The sequence below is a fragment of the Nelumbo lutea genome, chromosome 2 (assembly GCF_056320005.1).
Source record: "Nelumbo lutea isolate HS-2025 chromosome 2, American lotus-T2T, whole genome shotgun sequence".
NCBI classification, from domain to species: domain Eukaryota; kingdom Viridiplantae; phylum Streptophyta; class Magnoliopsida; order Proteales; family Nelumbonaceae; genus Nelumbo; species Nelumbo lutea.
This window is the reverse complement of record NC_142685.1, coordinates 59,372,818-59,388,253: the sequence shown is the minus strand read 5'-3', so window position 1 is coordinate 59,388,253 and position 15,436 is coordinate 59,372,818. Positions and strand designations below refer to the sequence as shown.

Here is a 15,436-nt window from a genome sequence, read left to right as displayed (position 1 = left end):
GCACGTTGATGCTTAAGACGACTGAGCTAGTAGAGCATAGCAAGAAAACGAGAGGTGTGTTTGCACTAAATTGCGTGTACATATCTAGGGATGTCAGACCCTATTGGCCCGTTATCTTCGGGGCGTGTCTCTTCCACTGGCAGGGATCCTCATCCAGTCTCTCTGGGTTGTACAGAGACCGGGCCCATTCACACCATGTGGGCGATGTGCTACCGTCTAACTCGGAACTGATAGGCATGTCATTCCGAATTATATGGGGTCGGCTACATGAATTCTGTTTCACCATTCTGTTCTATTCAGTGCCATATCTATGCTTTCAACCAATGCCTTTTAAAGTCTGCACCTAACTCTTCTAGCCCTTTCAACTTGTAATAGATCATTTCTTTCTTATAGGTGTTGTAAATGGTCTCCTCTACATGTTACCAAAGCATCTTAATCTATTTAATTTCTCTCATTTTATAACCTATTTGAGATACTTCTAGATTCATTCTAATGACTTCATTTCTGATCCTTTCTTTCCTAGTTATTCCAATAACCCCTCTTGACATTCACATTTCTTCTAAACTCATCTTAATGACTTGTTGCTTCTTGATTGCCCAGCATTTCTCCATATACAACATAGCTGATCTTACAACTGTTTTATGACTTTGCCGATCCTGCTTTATTTTATGGTTGAAGTCCTCAATTCATCCCTTGTTATGCGTTTATGAAGCAAGATAATATAAGATGCCACATTAAGTAGTATCCTCAATAAGGGCACTGTGCTTCCCAATTCAGTATAAGTGAACACAGATCATATCTAACCATGGATTTCAGCATCGATTAAGTAGTATTTGCTTGATTATATCAAAAGTTTCCAAGCTTCACCTTGGGTTTGGAAACCATTGAACCAGCCAAGGTTCAGCATCAATAGGGAGTTGGAGTGGTTGTATTTGGGAGTTACAAATTCAATTTTCAACATCACCATTAAAGCAAAAAAAGTTGTTTTGCTTGTAACTTCTGACTTCTGAGATTCTTTTTCAAAGACTAATGTAAAGGAGAGTTGTTTTTCTCTTTCTTTTCAGATGACCACTCGAAGGAGAGAGATTCGGGTTATCTTGGACTCCATTAGTGACCATTGGTAACCCCTAATAACGTATATTCTCCATCACCATCAACTTTAGTAAGGAGGGCCTCTATTTGAGAAGCACGATTGAACCCACTCACCAAACACATGAAAATATATGCACAAATTATACTGGTGCTCCACTATAGTAGTCCCACTTTGGCATTCTAGAGTCTCAAATTCTTTCTTCTATTGAGCCCCAAAGTTAATAGTCATATTCTTTATTCTACTTTTCTTTAGCTCTTTGTAGTTGGATCAGTCAAACTGGTTACTACTTTTTGAATGCCAAGTTTTGATAGATTGGATACATTTTCACTTGGTTGAAACACACCCAATATTAATTATTAATTAATAATATAATTAAAATAAATATTACACTTAGAGGTGAAGGCTTGAGTACATGCACTATTGTTCAACCGAAAATCTCCTTAAGTGACTTAATAGAATGCGAGTTTTATGTCGTTAATCATCATGTTCAAGCCTTATCACAACTATATGGGATTGGCTACATGAATTCCATTTCATCATTTTGTTGTATTAATAGAATATGAGTTTTCTGTCATCATGATCATCATCCAACCTTTATCCCAGCATAACTATTTCGAGTTGGCTACATGAATCTTATTTTGTTGTTATGTTTTATTCATAGAATGTTAGTTTTATTACATTGTCAATAATATTACAAGGTTTCTATTGTCGTTGATGCTTTATGGATATCGATTATAAAATATTATTAATTAAATATAATTTAATTGCATATTGAATGGCTGAATCCATGCAAAATGGCTATGAAGTGAGATAATTGGATCACCAAGCAATGTCTCACCAACATTCGTATCAAAGATAGCATGTATGGGCTCTATTTTATTCAATGCCTTATGGTTTATATAACAAATTAACTTAGATTTAATATATCATCATATAATGGAAATAGTGAAAAACAAAAAGAACCATGGAATTAACCCAAATTACAAACAGGATATCAGGGTTCCATGATTGAAAAATAGGTTATCATGTGTTAACCTATCGGCCCAGATGGTTGAGCCTAGGGGTGCAATTGGATCAGGTTGGATTGGAAATTTGTTAAATATTTAATGGACTTGAACACTAACCTGAGCTTAAAGTAGTTGAAATTCTTGAGCTTGGATGTACTGCTTGCACCGCGCCCTATGTATGAGCACATCAATGTTTTGCACACACATTGCGAGCAGTAGATCCGGATTGGAAATTCTTCAAGTCGGGCAACCAATCTATATATAATAGAAAGAGTATGCCGAGGCCAAGGGTCTGTCACCACAAGCATCACAAGGGGTCTCCCCTCTTCTCGACATGTGAAATATTAAAAACCCTCTTATGTCTTAATTTTCTCTATGAGAACATGTAATTGCATTTCTCTTATAAAATCCTTCTTAAGCTCCCCTTCCCCTTCCCTTCAATGGTCAATGTTGTAACATCTTTCCTCCATTAAATCCCTTATTTTCTATTAGAGATATTTTTTGAAACTCATTTGATCCTATCTAATAAAAGATGGGTATCTATAAATTAGATGACATTGGGTGGGGTTAAGGATCAACCTTGAACAAGGAGCTTGGCCTAGAAACAAACTGATGTCAAAATCTAAATTTGCCAATCCAAATCCATCCAAATTTCTATTCAACCCCATGCATTATTAATCCCCCCTCTTTCATTAGACAATGTTTGTATCGTCACCCCTCTCCCCATTAAATCCCTTATTTCCTATTAAATATTTTTGAAACTATTGATCCTCTCTAATAAAACAAGAGTATAAATTAGATGGGTTAGATGGGGTTAAGGGCCAATAGTAGGCCAAACCAAAGAGCTCACATGCATGTACCTCATCCTCTTCTCCTTTCTCACATATGTGCTTATTTATTTTTAAATTAAATCATTAAAAATATAACAAATCAAAATTAAAACCCTCACGGGTCTTCATTGCCTCTCATCAAATTCATATTTATTCTCTAATAAGATCATTCTTAAATTGCTCTCTTCCCCCCCCCCCCCCCCCACTAAATCCCTCTTTTCCTCTTAAATCTCCCTTGATCCCTTTTGGCTCTCTAACAAAGTAGGGTGTGTGTAAAATTTGATGGATTGTGTTAGGTTAAAAGCCAACTCAAAATATGAACCCTAGCTTTGACACAAAATAATGTCAAATCCAAATTTGCCCAACTAGCTAGTACATGGGTTATCAGTTTCCATAGGTTGTCACAAATTTTCTCTCTTTTTTTTTTCATTAATTAAATGTAGATTTGTTTCATGAATTGTTCTAGTTCAAAAATAAAATGCAATAAGAAAGCACTTAAGATGAGCTTTTTATCAATTCGTTTTTGAAGTTGTTTTTTTTTTTTTAAGTTTGTTATTGATCTCATACTAAGCCTTTTTTTATTTTTATTTTTTTTTATTTTATAGGCCTACACTACCCCGGGGGGTACCCGACTGCCCAAACTTTAATTCCCCAACCTTGGTGGCAGCAAGATTAGATCTCTCACGTCTCTGCTACAACGAGTCAAAGAACCAACTAATTGAGCCACCATAAGTTGGTTTATGTATTTATCATAACATATAAGCTATATAAAAAGCAATAAATTTGAAGTTCAATAACTAAAAAAGGAAAGAAAATTATTTTAATTTCTACTTTTTTATATGTAAAGATCTAGAAAGATATAAAATTAAACTTTGGTGAATCATTGTTACTTTACTTTTCCCTTAAAAAAATATATATTTTTAACAGCAGCTCACATAAAAAGTCAATATAAAACCCTCTTAGGTCTCAATTGCCTCTAGTAAAGTTGATCATTACTTTCTTAAATATGAACACTCTTAAATCTCTCTCTCTCTCTCTCTCTCACACACACACACACTTCCAACCCCTTTTATTCTCAATAAATTAGATGGATTGAGTCATGTTAAGGGCCAATCCATGACCAACTCTAAATATGGACCTTATCCTAAACCCAAATTAATGACAAAAACCTAATCTCGCCAAAAAAAACCTAATTTATGCCTAACTCTAAAATACGGGTCTTAGCCTAAACCCAAGTTGATGCCAAAAACCTAAATTTGCCAATCAAAATCTAACTTCTGGCTAACTCTAAATATGGACCTTAGTGTAAATCAATTTGATGCCAAAAATCAAAATTTGACCACTAAAGCCTAACTTTTGCTCATCTCTAAATATGGACCCTATCTTGAACCCAAATTGAAACCAAAAACCTAAATTTGCCAACAAAAACCTAAATTTTATTACGCCCACGGGTTGCACGGGTTTAGTTGCTAGTACTAAAAAAAAGGTTGATTACAAAGATTCCTGACAATTACCCATGAACTTTCACTTTGTGACAAATACCCTCTCCATTAAAGTTTCATCAGTTAACTTAAAAAAAGACTATTAGTTTTCTAAATATAATATTGCTCTAATAGATCCTTGCAAATTTTCTATCTGGATTCAATATTTGGATGAAACGAGAAAGGTTTTTTCTAATAAATATAAATTTAAGGATTCACTTGGTTTTTCTTGATTTATAGGAGAAAGGAGTGGACATTCATATCAGTTAAATGAAGCAAGAATTTAAAGAAACTTGTTTGGACTTGCGTTGACTAGATTTTATTTCATTTATTTTGTTACAGTTTATTAATTTGTAAGTCGTCAATATTGTTTTCTCAGAAATATGATATAACTCCTTCCATTGGGGATTAATGAACTCAGTGGTTTGCAGCAAGGTCGGCATAGTACTTCTCAATCCATCCCTCGATGATTTCAATTTCTGATTGTCTTTGCATGGATAACCATTTTGGATCATTCGGCGATTCAGATAGTATATCCAAGCAATGTGACCCTGCAAATTGAATAATTCCTGTAAGTATCCAGAGTGCAAACAAAAATTCCAAATACCCTTACAGCTTTCAAAATTGATGAACCAAAGGAGTGAGGACACACCGTTAACAGTAGCCAGCGCTACGACACTGTCTGATATGTTTTGCAGCACCCTGTGATGAGTGACAGAAACTGATGAGAATCAAGAGATTTGCTCAGGTAAATTGAGAAAACTAGAATATTGAATTTCTTATTTCCTGGGTTGAGTTTTTAATTTCTACCCGCCAATGCTATAAGGGTCTCTCAGTCCATTGGAGAATATGATGTTGCTGGCGAACCTTTTGAGAACTAATTTGATATCCTGCGATGTACAGAAAAGGTGGCCTAAGTTTCAGACCCAGAAACTTTCTGCAACAAATCAACAGAAGAGGAAAAGGGCCCAAGTTCCATAAGAAGCATACATGGCCACCAAATTCAGTCGTTATCCAATGGGGCCTCGGTGGGACGCCATATGAACGATTGCAGTCCTCGATGTAGTCCCTCAGAACAAAAGTTGATGCTGGGAACATGCTGGTGGGATCTCTACCATGATCAATGGGAAATACCATCTCACTACATGTCTGAGTCAGAAGGAAATCCTATAGTAAGTATATCTTTGCATGTTAACGATGGTGGTGGTGAATGGAAGATATGTTGATGAGAAAAGGATCACTAATTAATTACCTGCCAATCCCAGCCCACAAATGTTTCAGTCGGATAATTGTTTTCATTAGTGTCATAACAAGAACTATTTCCCCTAGAAGCAACAACACCTGCAAATATTCTGCTAAGTATGTCTGTACCCTCAGACGCCCCATCAATGGCACTGCAAATTCTATCAACAGGATATTCCGGTGGTGCATTGTATTGGGCTGCATCTGTATATACATATTCTAGGTAGCCTTTCAGCTCGGAAGACTTGTTCAGAGCCCTTAACAAGAAAAATACCAACACAGATTAATACAAGTTAATTATTGGAGACTAGAGAGGAATTAATTCTGAGATGATTGATTGAAAATTCTGAACAAAACTAGTTCATATATTTACGAGCAAGTCTGGAACTTCTGGCTAAGAAGCGAAAGACCATTGGATTGTGAGGCAAGTTCATCAATTTCAGACCATGATTGCTTTATGGTTTTGTAGCAACTCTCACTGGATTCCTGAGCAACTCAAGACAAAGCCAACAAAATCAAATTGTTGAGATCTTATGAAGAATTTGATGACTGGTTGAATTTGAATACTTACTCTGAAACCTTTGCTGACAATAGAATAGTATCCGTTTTCTGGTGTAATATCATCAAAGTACAGAATCGGTGCTGATGAAGCTAGTGCTCCAACAGTGACGTGTGGGTATTTCAGGCGAAACCATGCCGCGAGCACTGAAAATTAAGAGCTAATAGAAGGTTATCAACCAAATATTTTAATTGGGCAATTAGTTTTGTGTGATGGGTCGATTCTGAGTTTCTTACTTCCACCATATGATCCTCCCACAGCAATCACAGGGCTGGTCTCTGCAGATAAGTTTTTCTTTAAATCTAGAATTATCTCTGCATAATCTGCTAGAGCTTGAGCTGAGTTGAAGTAACCAAGGGTGCTAGAATTTCGCAATGCTTCCTCCCTCGACTCAAATGGAATGGATTCTCCATAGAAACGGTGCTGGTTAGAAAGCAACATCCTCTCATGGTAAGAATTAAACTCCATTTTTCTGGAATAAGTGCTTTAAAAGAAGAAGAAACAGAAGAATTAATGAACTAGCAATCAGGAGATTGATCTCTTTTTTTTTTTTTTTTTCACTCTCTCTTTTTCTCTCTCTCTCTCTGTACCTCTATGTGTATGACAAGAGCATGGAATCTGGGAGCGTTATCGAGGATAAGCCCAGTAGCAGGAGATTGATCATTCAGAGGAGCCTCATATCCAAGGTAAGCAAAGATTGGGGCGCTAGCATTGGCTCCACCCCAGTACTTGAAGCTCACCACGTATTTTTGTTGAAAGGTTCTGTAGCTTTCTGGCCTGTAGTTGAAGTGGTCAAGAGTCTGGGTATAGTAAAACTTCTTGAAGTCCCAAGTAGAGGAAGTTTTGGTTGTACCCAGATTCCTCACTCTGGTGGTTCTTCCTACTACACCGAGTCTTGGGACTTTTATTCCTGTTGCAGGAACACATGTTAGGAAGAGCAGAAGCAATGGTGGAAGCCATAAGACTGGGATTTTAAGAGGGTAAGATGCCATGATTGAACTCAACATGAGTTCAGAGACTATATCCCACTATATTTATAGACCAGTTAGTGAGCATTTGGTTGTCTTTTTCAATTCTTTATCTTGTCTGCACAAATGTGGTTTGGGGCTACATGTCTCCATGAGCAAGGAATCTGTTGGGTATCCATCCTCAAGGGTGGGATCCAGTTTTTCTTGCTGAGCAATAAAGAAGAATGGACAGGGCTTCAAATCCTCCCGGCCTCACAGTCATTTCAGTTTTGAATCTTTGGTGTGACTTCATGGCCAACGTCATTAATTTATAATTGAAATATTTAGCGTCTGTTTGGCATCGTTGTCATTGCTCTAGAAAACGGCATCACATCAGCACCACGTCGGAAAGAATGGTACTCCAAGAAACAGGCATGTATTTGGAACCGTTTTTCCATAAAAAACGGTGCTCCAAGCCACGCCTCATAAATCTGAAAGTCATGGCTTGGAGCAACGCCAAATTTGATATTTCTTGGAGTTGCAGCTCATTGCTGCCAACATGGATGTAAAGTGACAGTGATGTGACATTGGATAATGGGTACCGATGCTGAAAATAATTCCTGGAGCATTAGTACCAAATAGAAAACTTATTGTTGCTCCAAAAAACGTCTTACCTGACAGTAATGATTCCAAACCAAAAAAGGCACCATTTTCTCACAAAATGGTGCTTCCAACCCACATATCAGCATTGCATATGCAGCATCCATGCCAAATATATACTTAAAATGTTAAATTAATTCAAAGAACAAAGAGACAAAATTGAACAGATTTCCCACTTTGGAGGAAGAGAGCATTTTGGATTGCAGGCACTGAGAGAGGTGGGATTGGAGGAAGAGAACATTTTGTGGGAATTAGGTCTGTAATTGTGTGAGGGGAGAGAAAGTGGGGTTGGGACGGGACTGGAGAGTGAGAGAGAGAATATATCTTCATACTCCTTTTTTATCTCATGCTTTGTCTTCTATGATTCTAACTTCAACATTCTTCAATTCCTTAACCCTCTAAAAATTTAAAACTTATTGACTGAAATGGCATAATGTCAATTGTCAGGCACTAGAAGATTCTTTTCCTAAATGGTCCAGAGCGAGAGAAAGTGGGTGGGGACTGGACCGGAGAGAGAGAGAGAACCTCTTCATACTCTATCTTCTTATCTTATGTTTTATTGTTTTATGGTTGTATTTAACATTCTTCAATTCCTTAACCCGCTAAAAATCTAAAACTTTTTGACTGAAATGGCATAATGTCAATTGTCAGCCAGTAGAAGATTCTTCCTAACTTCTCCAGAGGGAAGCCAATAAGTTGACTTATTTTGTCTTATTCAAGTTTATTTGATGGCATATGAAGATGGTCTTTTTTATTCCATTCAGTTGGTTTCTCCTCATTGAGAAACATTTTCTTTATTTATTTAAAAAAAAGAATAAAAAAGTTTTTACTTCTCTTTGAAAATAGTACAAGAGTGGAAATCAATCATTGTTGGGGTATTTCACGAATTATTTCTATTAATCTCTTAGGTTGTGTTTGATACTATTGCCATTTCAACTTCCAATATTTAAGGTTGGTCAATACAAATTTTATGATAATATATTTTTTAATACCACAAATGATATGAGTTATCAATACAACATTGGGTATGAAAGATCAAATTTGGTGTTTCTACCACTACAAGAAAAAGGATCAAAGGCGGTGGGTTAGAGCTGGCGGTCTTTTTGACCGCCGCTATAGGTATATCTAACATGACCTAAATTCGTTTTAAAAACTGGTGCGGTGGTTTTTAATGTACATTCGGCGAATTATTTTATAAACCAAAAATAAACCAGTTTAACCTTATAATGAACCGATGCGAAGAAACGTAGGGAGGGGAAATTTTCTTTCTCCCGCGCGTGAATTCCTCTTCTTGTTCAACCAAAAATTGAATTCCCTTCCCTCTTAGACAAATGAAAAGAGAGAAGGTTCTCTGTCCATAGAGAACCTTGTTGAGAAATTTACAAGATAGACTTCATGAGCAAATTATTCTTGCACGATCAAGACAGACTTCACGAGCAAGTTCTCTGGTTTCCGGTAGACAAATTTTAAAGAATAAGACAAGTTATTCTTCACGAGCAAGAAAGTTGGGAAGAAAATCTAGGGTTTGTGATTTTCTGAGCGATTTAGGGTTGTGCGATTTTCTGGCCATTCGTTTGAGCAAGAGAAGAAAAGAGAAGAGAAGAGACACATTTTCAATGCCTATATTTTTTGTGGAAGTGATTATCTTATGTTATATGACAAGACACATTTTCAAAAATTTGTATTGACGAACAAAAAATGTTGCAAGTAGAAGTGGCAATGTACCAAACAAAACCTTAATTGCAAATTGGGTTGCCTTGATCAATAATTCGATTAATTTATTATATCTTCACTTGGTTGGTTTAAGTTGATGCTTTTTTGTTCTTTGCTCACATTTGGCTACTCATATTCTATCATCATCTCCTACATGTAAATTATTAATTCAAATTCAACTTTTTTTCTATAATTAATACCCATTATTTCTCCTCAAAAACGCATACCACTAGTTCTCTCCTCTCCTCTCAATAACTTTTTATTTTGGTTTCCTAAGAATTAAGATATAAATACTTGTCAAACGAAAACTAAGATATATTTGCATATCTTAGTTGTTCTACCTTTTTCCAACATTTCTCAAAAGTTAATACTTCACGTGAACTATTAGAGTATGTGTTTATACTCATCCAAAGTGTACCCCTATGCATCTCTCAATGAGAAGGAATTTTGGGGCTGAACTGAAATTTTATATTAAATTATTAAATGCATTTATTATATTAATAAACTGTGGGTCAGCCCAAGCCTTAGTCAAACTTGAACACAAAACTTACGCCCAAGCCTAGAATTTCTGAGCTAAGCCAAAAATGGTCACCTCTAAATATATGACTTAATAAGAAAATGAATTGAAATGTGACATCTAAATTATATTTTCTGTCCTCACAATAGAGATAGATTAAATTCTCATTTTAGTCAAGAAAAAATCTAGAAGCCTATAGAGTGTTCCCACTTTTTATAGTAGCATAAATATACTTGTAATATTATTATATTAGGAAATTTAACAACTAAGAAGCCTGTTGTCAAATAATAAGTTAGAAGTATAGCCTATCAATTAAAATCAGGTCATATTGGATTTGATCAGATAGAGGAGTGATTACATTTAGGGATGCAATTTGGATGGGATTGGGTTGGGTTTTAATCAAAAGCCCAGCCCTAAGGCCTAAGCCTGAAGCAGTGTAAAATGGTAACTCGGGTAAACCCAAACTGAACCCCTAATTACATTAGTTTCCTAAAAAGGAAACTGTATGGTTGTGTAAATAGCCTCATGTTTAATTTTTTATTTCCTAAATTCAAAAAATACGCAAAATCGCAAAGGGGTTGGGAGGCAATATGAGAAAGAGAGAGAGAGTAAGCTGACATGGACAACTACATTTTAAGTATATAAAATAAAAAGGGTCTAGGTTCATAACTGTTTCTGCACACTTACTTAATTTGTTGGGGACAAGATCTACCCCAGACCCTAATCCATGGTCTCTTAGAATTAGTGTTTTCAGCCTGCCGTAGACCCGACTGGTTCCTGACAGGTTGAATCGTTCAAACCGTCACAAGTCAAGATTTTGGGTCTGCTTTGAGTAAAACCCAAAGAAATTCCAAAAACCATTAACTTTGTCAAAAACCGTCTAATCTAATTATGTATGCAAACTTCGGGAGGCCATAACTTTGTACTCCAATTTTTAATTGAGGTAATTTTTTATTTTGGGTAACTTATCGAGATATCTATGTCTCCTAATGTGTCATAGGCGCTTTTCCCCACTATTTTTGCAAAAAAAAAAACCTTTTTTGACCTCAAATTGTAATTTTTAATATTTTTTATAGATAAAAAACTAAAAACTGAACTAAAAAACATAAATTAAATATAAAATAATACATATATAATATTTAAAACATAATTCTGCATTATTGATTGATAAAATATGTATTTGTACACACACACGCACACACTTATATACATATATGCCGATGTGGTATGATCTGAACTGTTTGACTCGGCCAATCGAACCGGCGACCCATGACTCGGAGGAAAAAACTAGGGGTGGCCACAAGCCAAGCCTTTCACGAGCTATTCGATCTTGGTTCGGCTCAGTTTAAACCAAGTTTTTGAGCCCAATATATAGGTTCGTTTGCTAATCGAGCCGAGTTCAACCCAATGAAGCTCGACTCGTGTGGATCGCGAGCCTAGTATTAAATAAATCATTTTTATTATATATATATATATATGTATAATAGTAAATTATTTTTATAATTCTTATTTTCTTAAATGTAAAATAAAAATAATTTTATAATTATTTTTTGTATATATAATATTAAATAATTTTTATAATCCTTAATTTTTTATTTAGAAAATAAAAAATAATAATTTTATGCATATAATTTTTATTTAAAAAAAAAACTTGGTTTGTAGTCGAGCTCGAGTAGAGTCGAGCTTGAACTTGCGAGCTATGAATTGAGCTGAGCTCGAGCCTGATATACTATTCCTACAAGCTGAGCTCGAATAGTCAAATATTTAGCTCGTCTCAAATCAAGTGAACCCTTAGCAAAAACGGTTCAGCCTCCGAATCAATTTTTAAAACACTTCTTAGAACATGCCATCCCTTATAACATGAGCTGATCATTTAGGCAGTCTTTGGAACCCGCATTGTTTTTTTAGTGCTATAAAAATGAGAAAACATCAAAGAATACATTTTCTTTGACAGTGCCTTTCCCGATTTCCAAGACCTAGTCCAAAAAAACATTTTTCCTAAAAACAATCAATTAAACAGTGAATATGCTTCTTCGGAAAACAGATTTCAAGCATGACAGATGTGGTGCCATTTTTCAACAAAAGTTTCAAACACCTATATTGTCTATGTTATCATAAGAAGCTTAGTATTTTTTCACACATGTATGTAGGATATGTGGTTCTTTCATGTGAAAAGAATCATTCCTTAACAAAATTTATCAACCTGTATTACACTATTTCTGTCTTCATTGGTCTCTCTCTATGTGCCTCATTATCATTCCATTAAAGAAATGGACCTATATGCCTTGTCAATTATTTTAAAAATCCCAAAATGCCCTTTTCTTGATTTGGAAGATGATTTTACCATTTTCTACTAATATTATTAAAAAGAATCATTTACTAGATCGCTCCCTATAATTTTATAATTTTATGGATTTAATTAAATATATCATATAGTTTTCCTTTTTTTAAAATACTCTCTATGGTTTGTAATCGGTTTATTTAATTCACCTTTCACTAAAATATGTTTGTTTTCATTAACTGTCATTTTTCACTGTATGAAAGATCAATTAAGTAGATTGAATGCAAACTATAGAGAGTGTTTTAGTAAAACGTAAGCTATAGAATTAGTTTTAATAAATCTATAAAATTATAGGAGGTGTTTTATTAATAAATGGCCCACATTTCCAATTATGATCTTAAAGCGAAAAGCCCAGATGCATCATTTACATAGGCTAGATCTGGTGAAATTTTGATGCACCATTTGGATAGTTCAGATTCATTAACTGATTTCAATAGGTTTTTTTGATGGTCCACATTTATAGGTTTTACTTGATACAATATTTTATATGGCCTAGATTTATTAATTAAAGATATTTTCATGTATTACTTGTATGGATGAGATTACTTGAAATATTATTGACAGATCTTAGGGTGCTATTTTGATGACCTAGATTTAGATGTTATTTGGTACGCACTTAATTAATTTTACATGGTTGCATTGCAAGGTGTCCACTGGTTGGTTGGTAAGGTTTTCTGCTATGGGCAATTTTGTAATTTCCAACTCATAATTAACACTATTAGGAGAGTGCAAAGTATGGGAGAAATCTGACACAAAATAAATAAATAAATAATAGTTCAGGGAGTAAAGTGAGAGACCCCCAAACTGATTGGGGGGTGGGGTATGTCCGTATGTGAAATTTACCCAATAAAAGAAAAGAAAATGGCCACCATTACCCAATGTTTCTCCAGGCTATCTGGGGCCTTGGGAGGGTTTGGATTTGATACAGACCAAACATTTTTCCCCACCGAAGGGAAATCATAGGTGATAGGTCCCCTCCAAGAAAGAACGAAAGGACTTTTGCTTTTGAATCAATAACATTATTGATTGAAAGAGAAGGGCATTCTGAAAAGATGCCCATTTGGATAGCGGTAGAGGCTTCGATTGTGATTACTCGACTCAGTTCATCAAAGCTATTAAAAGTGCTTCACTTTCCATCAACTTGGCTGGGCCAATGTTGACCAGATGAGTAAGGCAAGGAATAGAGGTTTTGAATGCATTTTTCTCCAAGTAGACTCAGACTTAGTGATTACCAAATCAATCTGAGCAAGCATTAATGAAGGCCCAAGGCCCAGGCAATACATCTTTCTCCTTGCACGCTCATACCTGGTGGGATGCAAAGCTTGACATATTTTTGGGAACAAAATTTACTGTTTTATGTCGCTAAGCACAGCCAAGCCAACTGTGAGACAATTACACAGAGATATGGTTGCGAGATTTAGACATGCATTGAAACATAAAGAAACTCTCATAGACCTTACACATACATTGGCAACGCTAAATTTAAAGTTGAAATAACATTAAAGTAAATACATGGCAAAATCTACGATGCCAGAAGGATATGATACCGGAAAGGCTTGACCATCAAAACCCCCGTGAATTCTGATTAAGAAGATCGAGTTGATTAGTTACCAATTTTTGATACCGGTTTATTAGTATTAAGTCTTTCCGGCATCAACAAGAGTTGAATACGATATATATAACCTTTTACAAGTTACATGTATAAAGCTATTAATATATTATTATTTATTTAGTTTAATTTATTTTCTTAGGCTGTGTTTGGTAAAGGTGTAAAATGGAACCGGAGTAAATTTGCACCTCGGTTCGATTTTGCAGTCATTTGGTAAATATGTAATTTTACACCAAAAATCAATATAAAGTTAGATTTTACCGTTTAATTACATAGATTTTACCGTTTTATTACATCTCTCTCTCTTCCTCTGACAAGAACAGAAAGGCGGCGACAACAGTGTTGCCAGGGCAAGAACCGATCTACTGAGACAAGGTTGACCGTCGACGAGAACAGAGAATAGAGAGGCGGCGACAACAATGGTTATCTGTTCATCATCTTCCTCCCAAGAGAACAGAGAGGCGGCGATGAGAACAGCAGTGGTTGCCTTCCCTATGACCATTGCTTTGATGGTTGCCACAACGGCGGAGGCGGTGGGAGTGTGCTCTTCAGCTTTGTAGAAGAAATGTCTACCAATGTTGGTGCATGGCCCTGCCACCAGCTTCTCCCAGGTGTTCACCTTGATCTCTTCGATCACCTCCTTGAGGAGTATCGCCGGGTTTTCTTCGCCCGTCGGTGCTGCGGCTTCTACTCAGAGGAACCAATCCATCTCCAATGGCCCGCCTGATTCCCCGAGAATAGTCGGCTTTCGGTTCAAAGAACCTCCACAACTGGTCCACCAACCTGGCCTCAACCATGCGGTCCACTCACTTGGACACAGATGAGTGGAGCACAGGCAAGCACACATCCACCCAAAGGAAGCAACAGTTGTACCTCGATCGGAACTCAAGATCGTCCATTGGTGCGATTGCAAGCTCCCATTATATTCTTTGATGGAGCTTCAGCAGAAGCAGCCAAGTGCAAAAATTGGGTCTAATACGCCACTCACGTACGAGAGCCTCTCCTGTTACAACACCCGGTCACCAATTTCTGGGTCTAATACGCCGCTCGGCGGTGGTCTGTTTCTTGGTCGACTGGCAAGGACTGCATTCTCTCGGTTGCAGTGGACTTTTACCTCAATGATTTACCAAATGAGAAAAGAGTGTTAAATGGGACAAACATCTAGTTCCCATTTTACACTCTCATGAACCCATCGGTGTAATAATCCTCGGCAGCCTTAAGTGATAATCATGGAAACATATAATTAATCTAAAAATGTATTAAATCTATAAGAACATAAGGCCAATGGGGATACGTGTGGGTAGCAGGTCCAAGCTCTCATTTGGCATCCAAAATAAAGGTAAATGTATGTAGGAACCAATCTATGTTTAGGTGTTCTATCAAAAATGAATTCATGCTTAGGTTTAGTTTGTTTGCAATGCAATTTCATTTGCACTT

The 15,436-nt window shown here is 36.1% G+C and overlaps 1 protein-coding gene across 1 annotated transcript; it reads right to left on the bottom strand.

Annotated features, from left to right (window-relative positions):
* Positions 1 to 4,693: 4,693 nt before the first annotated feature.
* On the bottom strand, positions 4,694 to 7,353 carry LOC148870999 (uncharacterized). The gene is made up of 9 exons (XM_088970614.1): positions 6,803 to 7,353; positions 6,449 to 6,635; positions 6,225 to 6,358; positions 6,027 to 6,139; positions 5,664 to 5,910; positions 5,402 to 5,560; positions 5,222 to 5,301; positions 5,064 to 5,113; positions 4,694 to 4,962 (listed from the first exon to the last, which is right to left on the bottom strand). The coding sequence occupies exons 1-9, from the start codon at positions 7,217 to 7,219 to the stop codon at positions 4,829 to 4,831; spliced, it is 1,521 nt and encodes a 506-aa protein (XP_088826740.1). The 5' UTR covers positions 7,220 to 7,353; the 3' UTR covers positions 4,694 to 4,828.
* Between the last annotated feature and the right edge of the window lie 8,083 nt (positions 7,354 to 15,436).